The 17,687-nt window shown below is 44.7% G+C and overlaps 1 protein-coding gene and 1 pseudogene across 1 annotated transcript; one reads left to right on the top strand and one right to left on the bottom strand.

Moving 5' to 3' along the window:
• Positions 1–1,463: 1,463 nt before the first annotated feature.
• Positions 1,464–3,384, top strand: LOC125537877 (uncharacterized; the record flags this gene model as incomplete). Its single annotated transcript, XM_048701203.2, has 3 exons — positions 1,464–2,113; positions 2,260–2,561; positions 2,709–3,384. Coding segments are annotated over exons 1-3 (1,419 nt in total), but the record flags the coding sequence as incomplete, so codon positions are not given.
• A 65-nt stretch (positions 3,385–3,449) lies between these two features.
• On the bottom strand, positions 3,450–3,819 carry LOC147986756 (uncharacterized; annotated as a pseudogene).
• Between the last annotated feature and the right edge of the window lie 13,868 nt (positions 3,820–17,687).

The raw sequence follows: 17,687 nt of genomic DNA, 5'->3' as shown, positions 1-17,687 counted from the left end.
CGCCCGGTTTTTTCTGTTTCGCTGTCACGCGCGGCGCACGTGAGGCCTCTGGACTGCATCGTTTTTTTGCACAAAGACCCCTGGATCCAGGGAAAAAGGTGCATAGCCCCCTTTTCCTCTGTTCTCTGCCTGTTCGTGTTCTTCGCCGATGGGAGAGGAGACAGGTGGCGCCACTGGCGCGGCGAGCTGGTCGGCGGCAAGCCAGTCATCGGCGACGATAGTGGATCCGGCGATGGAGTTGCCACTCCTGAGGACCGAAGCGCATGGGAGGCCGATATACGGTAAGTTTTTCCCCAATTTAGTTAGGGTTTTCTCCCTTCGGCAATAGATGATGATCGCTGGAGCATATTAGTAGTTTTATGACTTCAATGAGCAGTAGTAGTTAGGGTGTGTTGGTATTCATCTACGATTTGTATCACATAATATTTTTGGGGATGGCAGCTAGGGTTAGTAGTGTGTTTTTTGAATGTATTTATTGAATGCACTGTCCATTGTTGAATGTAGGTTATGAATCAGGAAATTCAGTGTGGAGGTGCATCATGGTGGGTTTTTTGTGGGGAAGGGAGTGAATCTGACATATTTGGATGAGAAGATATGTTGGTTTGACAATTTGGACAGAAGAACTTTTTGCGGTGACTGCATCTACTACATGCTAGCACAATTGAATGATCCTGATCATGAGAAAATTATGTATTGGTGCCCACCTGGAAAAACACTTGCAGATATGATGGAAATCATCCTGGAAGTTCATTGTCAGAAGATGGTCAAAGCCTCTGTTCACTCAAAGGTACTGGTTTTGTTTGTCAGGCATATCAGAAAACCTGAGATGCAGGAGGAAGATGACATTGTGTTCAAAGGTTGCCCTGTTCTACCCAAAGTTATATTTAGTCCACTTAGAAAGGACAAGAAGATGAAAACAGAGAAACTGTCAGAGGAGGCAGAAAATTCAGAGCAACAAGAAGATGCAGATATATCAGAAAATTAGAAGTTTCAGAAGAAGAGTATGAATGTGATTCAGACATAGATCCTACTTGGTATGACAGTGATTATGGAATGGAGGAGGATGATGAGGAGTATGACAAGAATGTAGATGTTGTTGTGCACGATGCTTTAATTGAGAAAGGCAAAATTATTGGTGCTGAGTACAGGCATGTTCCTGGGACAGATGATGTGTATGAAGATGATTTGCAGCTGCCAGAAGAGGATGACTAGGATAGAAAACATAAAAGTGACTCTGATGATGAGGAGTATAAGAAGAAAAAAAAAGAAGGAGAAACCCATTTATAGGTTTAAACCATTTAACCCAACTGTTGACATGGAAAACCCTCAATTCAAGCTGGGCATGGTTTTTGATTCTGTGGAGCTCCTTAGGAAAGTAGTAGCACAATATGCAGTGAAGAACAGGGTGCAAATTAGGAAGAAAAGAAATAATAAACAAAGATTTGAGGCAGTGTGTGAAGAGGGTTGCCCTTGGAAACTAGTGGCTGTCAATGACAATAGGACACAATCTTTTCTTGTGAAGACTTTAATTGCAGAGCACACTTGTGAGAAGGTCTGGGATGTCAAAGAACTAACAACCCCCTTTCTTGCTAGCAAATATGTGGAGAAGTTCAGAGATAATGAGAAGATTTCTCTAGCTACATTTTCAAGGAAAGTTAGGAAGAAATTTAACATGGAAGTTAGCAGACACAAGCTAGGTAGAGCTAGGAAAGCAACATTGGAAGTGGTGCATGGGGATGAGGTGAAGCAGTACTCACTGCTTTGGAGATATGCAGAGGAAGTGAGACATAGCAATCCAGGTTCATCTTTCTATCTAAACCTGGAGAATGGGTTGTTTATTACTTGTTATTTCAGTTTGGCAGCTTGCAAAGTAGGGTGGCTGAAGGGATGTAGGCCAATCATATGTATTGATGGCACATTCATAAAGACAAAGTATGGTGGCCAATTACTTACAGCAGTAGGTATAGATGGAAATGATTCAATATATCCAATTGCAATGGCAGTGGTGGAGACAGAATGCTATGGATCTTGGGCATGGTTCCTTGCTACACTGAAGCAAGATCTTAACATAATGAACACTAGCACATTCAGTATTATGAGTGATAAACAGAAGGTATAATAAGTTCAGTTACTGTTCATAGGTTCAGATACTGTTCATAGGTTCAGATACTGTTCATAGGTTCAGTTACTGTTTACATTCTTTTCTTGTTTTGCTTCTTACTTGCACTAGTGTGATAATTCTGTTGTTTTCTCACATAGGGGCTCATAAAAGCTGTGAATGAACAGTTCCCTGACTCAGAGCATAGGTTTTGTGTGAGACACTTGTACCAAAACTTGCACTCAGCACACAAAGGTGAGACAATCAGACAACAACTATGGACTTGTGCCAAATCAACCACTCCAACCTTGTTTGAAATTAATATGGAGAAGATGAGGGAAGATAATCCAGAAGCTTATGCTTGGTTGGAAGATAAGCCTCCAAATCAATGGTCAAGGGCCTTTTTTGATGTTTTTCCCAAGTGTGACATTTTGTTGAATAACACTTGTGAAGTTTTCAACAGGTAATACCACTTAATCCTGTATCTGAAACTAAACTTTGTCTGAAATTGAACAATAACTGAATTTTGTCTGAAAATGAACAGTAACTGATTTTTGTCAGAAATTGAATAGTAACTGAAACTGAACTTTGTCAAAATGTTGTGTTGTAGGTACATTTTAGAAGCTAGAGAGCTACCTGTTTTGACCATGCTTGAGAGGATTAAATCACAGATAATGCATAGGCATATGTCAAAGAAAAAGGAGGCCACTGAAAAGTGGATAGGCAACATAACTCCAAAAATTAGAGACAAATTAAGAAAAAATGTAGAGTTGTCAGCCAATTGTCACCCTGAAGCGTCAGGGATGGGTGTCTTTGGTGTCTTATCAAATGGCAAGACATACATAGTGGAGTTGAATATGTATACATGCACCTGCAGAAGGTGGCAACTCACTGGAATTCCTTGCAGCCATGCTTGTGCCTGTTGTAGACATGAAAGGATTAAACCTGAAACCATGTTGTCTTCTTGCTACTTTGTGCAAACATACTTGTCAGCTTATGGAGTTCAAGTATATCCTACAAGGGACAAAGATGAGTGGCCACATGTAGATGCACTACCTATATTGCCACCACTATATGAGAAAAGAGCTGGAAGGAGAAGAAAGAACAGAAGGCAGCAACCAGAGGAGACAGAAGATGGCACTAAACTCAGTAGACATGGGGCTATTATGCACTGTGGCTATTGCAAAGGAGCTGCTCATAACAGAAGTGGTTGCTCAAAGTTGAAAGCTGCTGTACTAAGAGAAGAGGAAGATCAACATGAGCAGACTGGGGACTTTGGAAGTGATCAAGCTCACTCACTGACACACGCACGTACAGGCGTGCACACACACAACTGGCGCAGGAGGATCAACTATTTCATGCTCAGAATGACAAAGCCTCCAAGCGCAGCCACGAAAACGATGGGCAGGAGGCCCAACCAGAGGATCGTCTTCCCGGCGGCACGTCGTCCGACCACATCGCCCGATACCCATAAGCCGGCGATGCCTTGAGGAGCCCGAAGACGAACACGACGACGAGGATGCCGTAGTACAAGAAGAAGGGTGCTTTGCCGTGGTGGAGAAATATACCTCCGGGCGCCTTGGATATGACGAGGCAGAGCGCCGCGGCTGCTTCGACGACGCCGCAGGAGATGAGAGCAGCCGGCAGCTTCTCGGCGTTGCTACATGCGGCGGAAATCAAGGCGAGCAGGTTCCAGAAGGCGGCCAGGAACCCCATTGTTCGTCTCTTGGGTGGTGGTGTTTGCTGGAGAAATGAATTTGTGTTGAGGTTCAGAGCTTGGAGATGGCGAAGGATTTATATAAGGCACCGGACTTTAGACGCGCAGAGTGGAGCATGACTTCTACAGCCCCAAGAACCCAGAGCCGAACCGAACCAGAACCGAACCGCGCGCATTTGATTTTCCAACCCTTGGGTAAGCACATGGCATGCTGTAAGGCTTGAATGGATCATGTTTTACTGCTTAAACAAAGTTTCAGAGCATATGGCGTCGTTAACTGCTCAGCTCTACGGAGTAGTAAACAATCTCCGTGACGAAAAGTTGCTGTATTCAACTTAATACTTGGCTGTGTACTAATTACCATGTGTTTTGGTTGTTTACTCGGTGACACTTTATTACTACTGAAGCTCATTATTAGTGTAGTACTAGATGAATGACCTTGTTCCCTCTTAGATTTTCCTTTCAGAATTGCTACTTCTTGGTCGTTTTGCACAAATATCACCGAGACTACGGGACGGAGGGAGTAATTATTAGAAGCGAGGTACTAAACTGTACATTATTTCTGCGGGGAAGTTTCATTCTTTTTGTGATGCTACTAGTCTCTTGATAGATTCATCATTCCACGACCCAAACTGATGTGGTTCTTTTACTCAAGAGTCAAGACAGATTGAGACAACGACCTGGCCGTGTGGGATGCCCGAACCATAAGCTATTTTTTTTTAATAATACAGTTTTTTAAATAAATTTAAGAAATATTACGCCATTTTGATATTTTTCAAAAATAATACAGCTTCGGCGTGTGGGAAGCCGATAAGGACCAGTCGGCCCGCGAGAAGCCGAGTAGGGCCGAGTCGGCCACGGCTAAGCCGATTAGTGGCTGGGTCACCTGACGCACGGCCAGTCGGCCGGTCCGCATGCAGTCGGCCATGGTGACGCCGAGAGGCCAGTCTATCGGCTTCGGCGAAGCCGATAAGTGTGCATGCAAGCTCAAACGCACATGCATACATTCGTTACGGACAAAAGCTAGCTATACTAATCAAGATCAACCAACAGCTAGCTAGCTACACACACGTACGTATGCTTACGCTCGGATGGGAGTCCCAAGTCAGCTGAGTGCTCCAGTTTGCAATATATCAGAGCAACTCAAACACACCGACCCATTCCATCTATATTTAGGTCACGGTGAATAAAAAAGTCGGTCAAACGCGCCGATTCAAACAGACGCGCGTTCGTTTTTCGTCCGTCTACCGGCGCCCATTTGTCAGTGCCTCTGCTAGCAGCCGGTGCCGACACACCTTCCCCCAACGTCGTCATCTCGTCGCCGCCACCACTATCTCGCCGCACAGGCACCAAAGCTTCCCGACGCCGTCACGAGCTGGAAGCCGCCTCGCCGCCCCCGGCCAGCTCCTTCGTACTAACGCTGGCACGCTCGTCGGACTCCTGCACGCTCGCCGCGCGTGTCCAGCCCAGCCACCTGGTCCAAGGGAGGCGATAACTATTTCGAGTGTAAAAAGGACGCCTTTGAAAAGATTAGCTTCTCATCTTACCAGAAATGCACTGCAACCATATGGATGCTTGCATACGGAATACCCGGTGATCTCATTGATGAGTACGTCCGTATGAGCGAGTCTACATGTCTATAGTCCATGTACAGGTTTATGCAGGGTTGTGATTGCTGTATTTGGCCCGACTACTTGAGAGAGTCGACTCCGCAAGATACAATTTAGTTTTCATTCGGCAGGGCTGTGATATATATGTCTTTTTTTCACATGCATTTGAGACAGTTTATTTTTTATTCGACTTGTAAAATTATGCTTAATTTATTTGATTGTAAAACTATGCTTTATTTGATTATGAAACTATGACATCTTTTATATGTCTGCTTGTCAAATAATCCAAAACGTGTGCATATGTGTTGAAAAAAGACGGCGGACCGGCCATGTTGGTATATATAGGTCGATGTATTGGATGCATTGTCGATCTAAATGTTAAATAGGCCGGACGCCGAGCGGACGGTCGGTCGAGCGTACGCCGAGTTGCTCTTACTAGTGAGCAGTGTCATCTTGGGTGCAATGACAAGCAATCAGCTTGAAACTTGCTAGTGTACGTGAGCGACTCCGCTTGCAACTACATTTAACCTGCCTAGCTTTGTGAACGTACACATTTGCATGCATATAGCTACTTATCGGCTTAGCCGTGGCCGACTGGGCCTTACTCGGCTTCGCGCAGGCCGACTGCGCCTTATCGTCTTGCCCGTGGCCGACAGAAGCCAATCGGCTTCCCGCAAGCCGAAGCTATATTATTTTTAGAAAAAATCAAAACGGTGTAATATTTCTCAAATTTATTTAGAAAAGTGTATTACTTAAAAAAATTAAACGAACCATAACCGAGCCGACTCAAACCAGAACCGATCAAGGGCTTTTTTGGTTTAAGACCCGTGGCCAAGGATGATTGGCAGAAAAGGGTGCCGCATGAGTATGATAGTCAACAATCAACAAGATCATCACACAAAAAAAGATCATCACATAAAAAAAGATCGTCACACAGCATGTGGGGTCGAAATAATAAGCTATGCGGGCATGGGAAAGGTGAGTGAGTGGATGCTGTGGGTCCGCGAGACGACCGTCGCCTTCGTTCTCCGTCACCGAGTCATGCGAAGCCAAGGAACCAGAACCGAACGCTCGGTTTCCGGTTTCGCGACGTGGTTGTGCTTGTGCACAAGATACGGCTGACATGTATTTCCATCCGTTCTAAAATGGATGACTCAGTTTTATACTAACTTTAATATAAAATTAATATAAAATTGGATCATCTATTTCAAAACAAAAGGAGTAATAATTACTGCTTTCTTTTTTTAGACAGGTACACGTACTAGTAGTGGCGCTTTGCTGACGACACACTTCTTTTTGCGCGCAAATAGGACTTGTATAACTCAATCATGAGGATTACAATCAGCGAGACATAAGTTCTCAACATTCTTAGAGCCAGAGCATAGCCAAACAACAGTATGACCTCTCTCTCAGTTTACAGTGCGTGCGCGTATCCCTAGGTTATCAATTTGACCAACCTAATACAAGTCATATATTACAAAACATATACTAATATAAACTTCAAATGTTCTATTTTTCAGAAAATATAATTTTTGTGTTATATAGTTTATATTAGGGGGATACAATTAGCAACCTAGGTATACGTATAGGACTTGTAAATTGAAACGGAGGTAATACGATGGGTATGCCTAGCATAACTAGCTAAGGAGATTAATATAGTTCAGGTCATGCTTTATATGAGAATTGAGAGCAAGTGATCCAACCGTTTATGCAAACACACCTTTGTTTAGGGAACCTTTTGCAGACACACTGGAAATATAGCGTCGTTGGCATGAATGGAACGTTTTGGAGCTCGGCCTTTATGGAGGCCGGATTTTTTGAAACTTCAAGATTTGAACATTTTAGTTTTGAAAAAATCTAAAACAAATTTGCACAAGTAAACAAAGATGTGAGTGTATGTGTTTAAAATTTCAGGTTGAAATGTTGGGAAACGTAGCAGAATTTAAAATTTTCTACGCATCACCAAGATCAATCTATGGAGTCTTCTAGCAACGAGAGGAAAGGAGTGCATCTACATATCCTTGTAGATCGCGAGCGGAAGCGTTCAAGAGAACGGGGTTGATGGAGTCGTACTCGTCGTGATCCAAATCACCGATGACCTAGCGCCGAACGGACGACACCTCCGCGTTCAACACACGTACGGTTGGGGAAGACGTCTCCTCCTTCTTGATCCAGCAAGGGGGAAGGAGAGGTTGATGGAGATCCAGCAGCACGACGGCGTGGTGGTGGAAGTAGCGGGATCTCGGCAGGGCTTCGCCAAGCTCAGCGAGAGGGAGAGGTGTCACGGGAGGGAGAGAGAGGCGCCAGGGGCTAGGTTTCGCAGCCCTCCCTCCCCCGATTTATATAGGGGTCCAAGGGGGGCGCCGGCCCCTCTAGATCCCATCTAGATGGGGGGGGCGGCGGCCAAGGGGGTGGCTTGCCCCCAAGCCAAGTGGGGCGCCCCCACCCCTAGGGTTTCCATCCCTAGGCACAGGGGGAGGCCCAAGGGGGGCGCACCATCCCACCAGGGGCTGGTTCCCCTCCCACTTCAGCCCATGGGCCCTCCGGGATAGGTGGCTCCACCCGGTGGACCCCCGGGACCCTTCCGGTGGTCCCGGTACAATACCGGTGACCCCCGAAACTTTCCCGGTGGCCGAAACTAGACTTCCTATATATAATTCTTCACCTCCGGACCATTCTGGAACTCCTCGTGACATCCGGGATCTCATCCGGGACTCCGAACAACTTTCGGGTTACCGCATACTAATATCTTAACAACCCTAGCGTCACCGAACCTTAAGTGTGTAGACCCTACAGGTTCGGGAGGCACGCAGACATGACCGAGACGACTCTCCGGTCAATAACCAACAGCGGGATCTGGATACCCATGTTGGCTCCCACATGCTCCTCGATGATCTCATCGGATGAACCACGATGTCGAGGATTCAATCAATCCCGTATACAATTCCCTTTGTCAATCGGTACGTTACTCGCCCGAGATTCGATCGTCGGTATCCCAATACCTCGTTCAATCTCGTTACCGGCGAGTCACTTTACTTGTACCGTAATGCATGATCCCGTGATCAACCACTTGGTCACATTGAGCTCATTATGATGATGCATTATCGAGTGGGCCCAGAGATACCTCTCCGTCATACGGAGTGATAAATCCCAGTGTCGATTCGTGCCAACCCAAAAAACACTTTCGGAGATACCCGTAGTGCACCTTTATAGTCACCCAGTTATGTTGTGACGTTTGGCACACCCAAAGCACTCCTATGGTATCTGGGAGTTGCACAATCTCATGGTCTAAGGAAATGATCTTTGACATTTGGAAAAGCTCTAGCAAACGAACTACACGATCTTGTGCTATGCTTAGGATTGGGTCTTGTCCATCACATCATTCTCCTAATGATGTGATCCCGTTATCAATGACATCTAATGTCCATAATCAGGAAACCATGACTATCTTTTGATCAACGAGCTAGTCAACTAGAGGCTCACTAGGGACGTGTTGTGGTCTATGTATTCACACATGTATTATGATTTCCGGATAACACAATTATAGCATGAACACTAGACAATTATCATGAACAAGGAAATATAATAATAGCTATTTTATTATTGCCTCTAGGGCATATTTCCAAAGTCTCCCACTTGCACTAGAGTCAATAATCTAGTTACATTGTGATGAATCGAACACCCATAGAGTTCTGGTGTTGATCATGTTTTGCTCTAGGGAGAGGTTTAGTCAACGGATCTGCTACATTTAGGTCCGTATGTACTTTACAAATATCTATGTCTCCATTTTGAACACTTTCACGAATGAAGTTGAAGCGACGCTTGATATGCCTGGTCTTCCTGTGAAACCTGGGCTCCTTGGCAGGGGCAATAGCTCCAGTGTTGTCACAGAAGAGAGTGATCGGCCTCGACGCATTGGGTATGACTCCTAGGTCGGTGATGAACTCCTTCATCCAGATTGCTTCATGCGCTGTCTCCGAGGCTGCCATGTACTCCGCTTCACATGTAGATCCCGCCACGACGCTTTGCTTGCAACTGCACCAGCTTACTACCCCACCATTCAAAATATACACGTATCCGGTTTGTGACTTGGAGTCATCCAGATCTGTGTCGAAGCTAGCATCGACGTAACCCTTTACGACAAGCTCTTCGTCACCTTCATAAACGAGAAACATATCCTTAGTCCTCTTCAGGTACTTCAGGATATTCTTGACCGCTGTCCAGTGTTCCATGCCGGGATTACTTTGGTACCTTCCTACCAAACTTACGGCAAGGTTTACATTAGGTCTGGTACACAGCATGGCATACATAATAGACCCTATGGCCGAGGCATAAGGGATGACACTCATATTTTCTCTATCTTCTACCGTGGTCGGGCATTGAGCCGTGCTCAATTGCATACCTTGCAATACAGGCAAGAACCCCTTCTTGGACTGATCCATATTGAACTTCTTCAATATCTTGTCAAGGTACGTACTTTGTGAAAGACCAATGAGGCGTCTCGATCTATCTCTATAGATCTTGATGCCTATATATAAACAGCTTCTCCAAGGTCCTTCATTGAAAAACACTTGTTCAAGTAGGCCTTTATGCTTTCCAAGAATTCTATATCATTTCTCATCAAGAGTATGTCATCCACATATAATATGAGAAATGCTACGGAGCTCCCACTCACTTTCTTGTAAACACAGACTTCTCCATAAGTCTGTGTAAACCCAAACGCCTTGATAATCTCATCAAATCTAATGTTCCAACTCCGAGATGCTTGCACCAGCCCATAGATTGAGCGTTGGAGCTTGCACACCTTGTTAGCATTCTTAGGATCGACAAAACCTTCCGGCTGCATCATATACAATTCTTCCTTAAGAAAGCCGTTAGGAATGCCGTTTTTGTTGGGGAACGTAGCATAAATTCAAAATTTTCCTACGTGTCACAAAGATCTATCTATGGAGTCATCTAGCAACGAGGGACGAGTGGATCTACATACCCTTGTAGATCGCACGCGGAAGCGTTCAAGAGAACAGGGTTGATGGAGTCGTACTCGTCGTGATCCAAATCACCGATGATCCTAGCGCCGAACGGACGGCACCTCCGCGTTCAACACACGTATGGAGCAGCGACGTCTCCTCCTCCTTGATCCAGCAAGGGGGAAGGAGAGGTTGATGGAGATCCAGCAGCACGACGGCGTGGTGGTGGAAGTAGCGGGATTCCAACAGGGCTTCGCCAAGCGCTGCGGGAGGAGGAAGATGTGTCATGGGAGGGAGAGGGCGGCGCCAGGGCTTAGGTTGGGCTGCCCTCCCTTCCCCCCCACTATATATAGGGCCAAGGGAGAGGGGGGAGGCGCAGCCTTGGCCCTTCCTCCAAGGAAGGGTGCGGCCAGGGGAGGAGTCCCTCCTCCCCAAGGCACCTCGGAGGTGCCTTCCCCCTTTAGGACTCTTCCTTTCCCTCTTCTCTTGGCGCATGGGCCTCTTGGGGCTGGTGCCCTTGGCCCATATAGGCCAAGGCGCACCCCCTACAGCCCATGTGGCCCCCCGGGGCAGGTGGCCCCACCCGGTGGACCCCCGGGACCCTTCCGGTGGTCCCGGTACAATACCGGTGACCCCGAAACTTGTCCCGATGGCCGAAATAGCACTTCCTATATATAATTCTTTACCTCCGGACCATTCCGGAACTCCTCGTGACGTCTGGGATCTCATCCGGGACTCCGACCAACTTTCGGGTTACCGCATACTAATATCTCTATAACCCTAGCGTCACCGAACCTTAAGTGTGTAGACCCTACGGGTTCGGGAGACATGCAGACATGACCGAGATGACTCTCCGGTCAATAACCAACAGCGGGATCTGGATACCCATGTTGGCTCCCACATGTTCCACGATGATCTCATCGGATGAACCACGATGTCAAGGACTTAATCAATCCCGTATACAATTCCCTTTGTCTATCGGTACGATACTTGCCCGAGATTCGATTGTCGGTATCCCGATACCTTGTTCAATCTCGTTACCGGCAAGTCTCTTTACTCGTTCCATAACACATCATCCCGTGATCAACTCCTTGATCACATTGTGCACATTATGATGATGTCCTACCGAGTGGGCCCAGAGATACCTCTTCGTTTACACGGAGTGACAAATCCCAGTCTCGATTCGTGCCAACCCAACAGACACTTTCGGAGATACCTGTAGTGTACCTTTATAGCCACCCAGTTACGTTGTGATGTTTGGCACACCCAAAGCACTCCTACGGTATCCGGGAGTTGCACAATCTCATGGTCTAAGGAAATGATACTTGACATTAGAAAAGCTTTAGCATACGAACTACATGGTCTTGTGCTAGGCTTAGGATTGGGTCTTTGTCCATCACATCATTCTCCTAATGATGTGATCCCGTTATCAATGACATCCAATGTCCATGGTCAGGAAACCGTAACCATCTATTGATCAACGAGCTAGTCAACTAGAGGCTTACTAGGGACATGGTGTTGTCTATGTATCCACACATGTATCTGAGTTTCCTATCAATACAATTCTAGCATGGATAATAAACGATTTTCATGAACAAGGAAATATAATAATAACTAATTTATTATTGCCTCTAGGGCATATTTCCAACAGTCTCCCACTTGCACTAGAGTCAATAATCCAGTTCACATCGATATGTGATTAACACTCAAGGTCACATCCCCATGTGACTAACACCCAAAGAGTTTACTAGAGTCAATAATCTAGTTCACATTACCATGTGATTAACACTCGATGAGTTCTGGGTTTGAACATGTTATGCTTGTGAGAGATGTTATAGTCAACGGGTCTGAATCTTTCAGATCCGTATGTACTTCGCAAATCTCTATGTCATCTTGTAGATGCAGCTACTACGCTATATTTGGAGCTATTCCAAATAACTGTTCTACTATACGAATCCAGTCTACTACTCAGAATAATCTGGATTAGTGTCAAAGTTTGCATCGGCGTAACCCTTTACGACGAACTCTTTTACCACCTCCATAATCGAGAAAATTCCTTAGTCCACTAGTTACTAAGGATAACTTTGACCGCTGTCCTGTGATCCATTCTAGGATCACTCTTGTACCCCTTGACTAACTCATGGCAAGGCACACTTCAGGTGCGGTACACAGCATAGCATACTGTAGAGAGCCTATGATAAAAGCATAGGGGACGACCTTCATCCTTCCTCTTTCTTCTGCCGTGGTCGAAATTTAAGTCTTAACTTCATACCTTACAACTCAGGCAAGAACTCCTTCTTTGACTGATCCATCTTGAACACCTTCAAGATCATGTCAAGGTATGTGCTCATTTGAAAGTACCATTAAGCGTTTTGATCTATCCTTATAGATCTTGATGCTCAATGTTCAAGTAGCTTAATCCAGGCTTTCCATTGAAAAACACTTTCCAAATAACCCTATATGCTTTCCAGAAATTCTACGTCATTTCTAATCAACAATATGTCAACAACATATATTTATCAGAAATTCTATAGTGCTCCCACTCACTTCTTTGGAAATACAAGTTTCTCATAAACTTTGTATAAACCCAAAATCTTTGATCATCATCAAAGCATACATTCCAACTCCGAGATGCTTACTCCAGTCCCTAGAAGGATTGCTGGAGCTTTGCATACTTATTAGCATCTTTCAGGATTGACAAAACCTTCCGGTTGTATCACATACAACCTTTCCTCAAGAAAATCGTCGAGGAAACAATGTTTTGACATCCTATCCGCAAGATTTCATAAATAATGCAGTAATCGCTAATATAATTCCAACAGACTCTTAGCATCGCTACGAGTGAGAAAGTCTCATCGTAGTCAACTCTTTGAACTTGTCGGAAAACATCTTAACGACAAGTCGAGCTTTCTTAATGGTGACATTTACCATCATTGTCCGTCTTCCTTTTAAAATCCATCTGCACTCAATAGCCTTACGACCATCGAGTTGTTCTGGCAAAGTCTACACTTTGTTTTCATACATGGATCCTTTCTCGGATTTTATGGCCTCGAGCCATTTATCGGAATCCAGGCCCACCATCGCTTCTCCATAGCTCGTAGGTTCATTGTTGTCTAGCAACATGACTTCCAAGACAGGATTACGTACCACTCTGAAGTAGTACGCATCCTTGTCATCCCACGAGGTTTGGTAGTGACTTGATCTGAAGTTTCATGATCACTATCATAAGCTTCCACTTCAATTGGTGTAGGTGCCACAGGAACAACTCCCTGTGCCCTTTCACACACTAGTTGAAGAGACGGTTCAATAACCTCATCAAGTCTCCACCATCCTCCCACTCAATTCTTTTGAGAGAAACTTTTCCTCGAGAAAGGACCCGATTCCAGAAACAATCCCTTATTGCTTTCGGATCTGAGACAGGAGGTATACCCAACTGTTTTGGGTATCCTATGAAGATGCATTTATCCGCTTTGGGTTCGAGCTTATCAGCCTGAAACTTTTTCACATAAGCGTCGCAGCCCCAAACTTCTAAGAAATGACAGCTTAGGTTTCCCTAAACCATAGTTCATACGGTGTCATCTCATTGGAATTACGTGGTGCCCTATTTAAAGTGAATGTGGTTGTCTTTAATGCCTAACCCATAAACTATCGTGGTAATTCGATAAGAGACATCATGGTATGCATCATATCCAATAGGGTGTAGTTATGATGTTCGGACATCACACTACGGTGTTCCAAGCTGTATTAGTTGTGAAACAATTTCCACAATGTCTTAATTCTGTGCCAAACTCGTAATTCAGATATTGATCTCTATGATCATATCATAGATCTTTTATCCTCTTGTCACAACGATCTTTCAACTTCACCCTAAAATTACTTGAACCTTTCAATAATTCAAACTCGTGATTCATCAAGTAAATGTACTCAACATCTACTCAAATCATCTGTGAAGTAAGAACATAACGATATCCACTACATGCCTCAGCACTCATTGGATTGCACACATCAAAATGTATTACTTCCAACAAGTTGCTTTCTAGTTCCATTTTACTGAAAACGAGGCTTTCAGTCATCTTGCCCATGTGGTATGATTTGCATGTCTCAAGTGATTCAAAATCAAGTGAGTCCAAACGATCCACCTGTATAGAGTTTCTTCATGCACATCTACCAACAAACATGGTTCGCATGTCTCAATCCTTTCAAAAATGAGTGAGTCCAAAGATCCATCAACATGGAGCTTCTTCATGCGTTTTATACCGATATGACTTAAGTGGCAGTGCCACAAGTAGGTGGTACTATCATTACTATCTTTTGGCATGAACATGTGTATCACTACAATCGAGATTCAATAAACCATTCATTTCAGGTGTAAGACCATTGAAGGTATTATTCAAATAAACAGAGTAACCGTTATTCTCTTTAAATGAATAACCGTATTGCGATAGACATAATCCAATCATGTCTATGCTCAACGCAAACACCAAATAACAATTATTTAGGTTTTAATACCAATCTCGATGGTAGAGGGAGCGTGCGATGCTTGATCATATCAACCCTGGAAACACTTCCAACACATATCGTCAGCTCACCTTTAGCTAGTCTCCGTTTATTCCGTAGCCTTTTGTTTCGAGTTACTAACACTTAGCAACCGAACCGGTATCTAATACCCTGGTGCTACTAGGAGTACTAGTAAAGTACACATCAACACAATGTATATCCAATATACTTCTACCGACCTTGCCAGCCTTCTCATCTACCAAGTATCTAGGGTAATTCTGCTCCAGTGGTTGTTCCCCTTATTACAGAAGCACTCAGTCTCGGGTTTGGGTTCAACCTTGGGTTTCTTCACTAGAGCAGCAGCTGAATTGCCGTTTCATGAAGTATCCCTTTGTTCCCTTGCCCTTCTTGAAACTAGTGGTTTCACCAACCATCAACAATTGATGCTCCTTCTTGATTTCTACTTTCGCGGTGTCAAACATCGCGAATATCTCAAGGATCATCATATATGTCCCTGATATATCATAGTTCATCACGAAGCTCTAGCAGCTTGGTGGTAATGACTTCGGAGAACCATCACTATTTCATCTGGAAGATCAATTCCCACTCGATTCAAGCGATTGTTGTACTTAGACAATCTGAGCACAAGCTCAAGAATTGAGCTTTTCTCCCTTAGTTTGTAGGCTAAGAAAATCGTCGGAGGTCTTATACCTTTTGACGTGGGCACGAGCCTGAAATCCCAATTTCAGCCCTCAAAACATCTCATATGTTTTGCGACATTTCAAAACCGTCTTCGGTGCCTCAATTCTAAACCGTTTAACTGAACTATCACGTAGTTATCAAAATGTGTATGTCAGATGTTCGCAACATCCACAGACGACGTTCGAGGTTCAGCACACTGAGCGGTGCATTAAGGACATAAGCCTTCTATGAAGCAATGAGGACAATCCTCAGTTTATGGACCTAGTCCGCATAATTGCTACTATCAACTTTCAACTAAATTTTCTCTAGGAACATATCTAAACAGTAGAACTAAAGCGCGAGCTACGACATAATTTGCGAAGACCTTTTGACTATGTTCAGGATAATTAAGTTCATCTTATGAACTCCCACTCAGATAGACATCCCTCTAGTCATCTAAGTGATTACATGATCTGAGTCAACTAGGCCGTGTCCGATCATCACGTGAGACGGACTAGTCATCATCGGTGAACATCTTCATGTTGATTGTATCTACCATACGACTCATGCTCGACCTTTCGGTCTCTTGTGTTCCGAGGCCATGTCTATACATGCTAGACTCGTCAAGTCAACCTAAGTGTTTCGCGTGTGTAAATCTGGCTTACACCCGTTGTATGTGAACGTAAGAATCTATCACACCCGATCATCACGTGGTGCTTCGAAACGACGAACTTTCGCAACGGTGCACAGTTAGGGGGAACACCTTCTTGAAATTTTAGTGAGGGATCATCTTATTTACTACCGTCGTTCTAAGTAAACAAGATGTATAAACATGATAAACATCACATGCAATCAAATAATAGTGACATGATATGGCCAATATCATATAGCTCCTTTGATCTCCATCTTGGTGCTCCATGATCATCTTGTCACCGGAATGACACCATGATCTCCATCATCATGATCTCTATCATCGTGTCTTCATGAAGTTGTCTCGTCAACTATTACTTCTACTACTATAGCTAACGGTTAGCAATAAAGTAAAGTAATTACATGACGTTTATGTTGACACGCAGGTCATAAATAAATTAAGACAACTCCTATGGCTCCTGCCGGTTGTCATACTCATCGACATGCAAGTCGTGATTCCTATTACAAGAACATGATCAATCTCATACATCACATATATCATTCATCACATCCTTTTGGCCATATCACATCACATAGCATACCCTGCAAAAACAAGTTAGACGTCCTCTAATTGTTGTTTGCATGTTTTACGTGGCTGCTATGGGTTTCTAGCAAGAACGTTTCTTACCTACACAAAAACCACAACGTGATATGCCAATTGCTATTTACCCTTCATAAGGACCCTTTTCATCAAATCCGATCTGACTAAAGTGGGAGAGACAGACACCTGCTAGCCACCTTTATGCAACTAGTGCATGTCAGTCGGTGGAACCAGTCTCACGTCAGAGTACGTGTAAGGTCGGTCCGGGCCGCTTCATCCCACAATGCCACCGAATCAAGATTGGACGAGTAACGGTAAGCATATTGAACAAAATCAACGCCCACAACTACTTTGTGTTCTACTCGTGCATAGAAACTACGCATAGACCTAGCTCATGATGCCACTGTTGGGGAACGTAGCATAAATTCAAAATTTTCCTACGTGTCACCAAGATCTATCTATGGAGTCATCTAGCAATGAGGGAGGAGTGGATCTACATACCCTTGTAGATCGCGCGCGGAAGCGTTCAAGAGAACGGGGTTGATGGAGTCGTACTCGTTGTGATCCAAATCACCGATGATCCTAGCGCCGAACGGACGGCACCTCCGCGTTCAACACACGTACGGAGCAGCGACGTCTCCTCCTTCTTGATCCAGCAAGGGGGAAGGAGAGGTCGATGGAGATCCAGCAGCACGACGGCGTGGTGGTGGAAGTAGCGGGATTCCAACAGGGCTTCGCCAAGCGCTGCAGGAGGAGGAAGATGTGTCATGGGAGGGAGAGGGCGGCGCCAGGGCTTAGGTTGGGCTGCCCTCCCTTCCCCCCCCACTATATATAGGGCCAAGGGAGAGGGAGGAGGCGCAGCCTTGGCCCTTCCTCCAAGGAAGGG

Source organism: Triticum urartu, chromosome 2A (assembly GCF_056163025.1).
Source record: "Triticum urartu cultivar PI428250 chromosome 2A, HENAU_Tu73, whole genome shotgun sequence".
NCBI classification, from domain to species: domain Eukaryota; kingdom Viridiplantae; phylum Streptophyta; class Magnoliopsida; order Poales; family Poaceae; genus Triticum; species Triticum urartu.
This window is presented reverse-complemented; position numbering and strand designations above follow the sequence as displayed.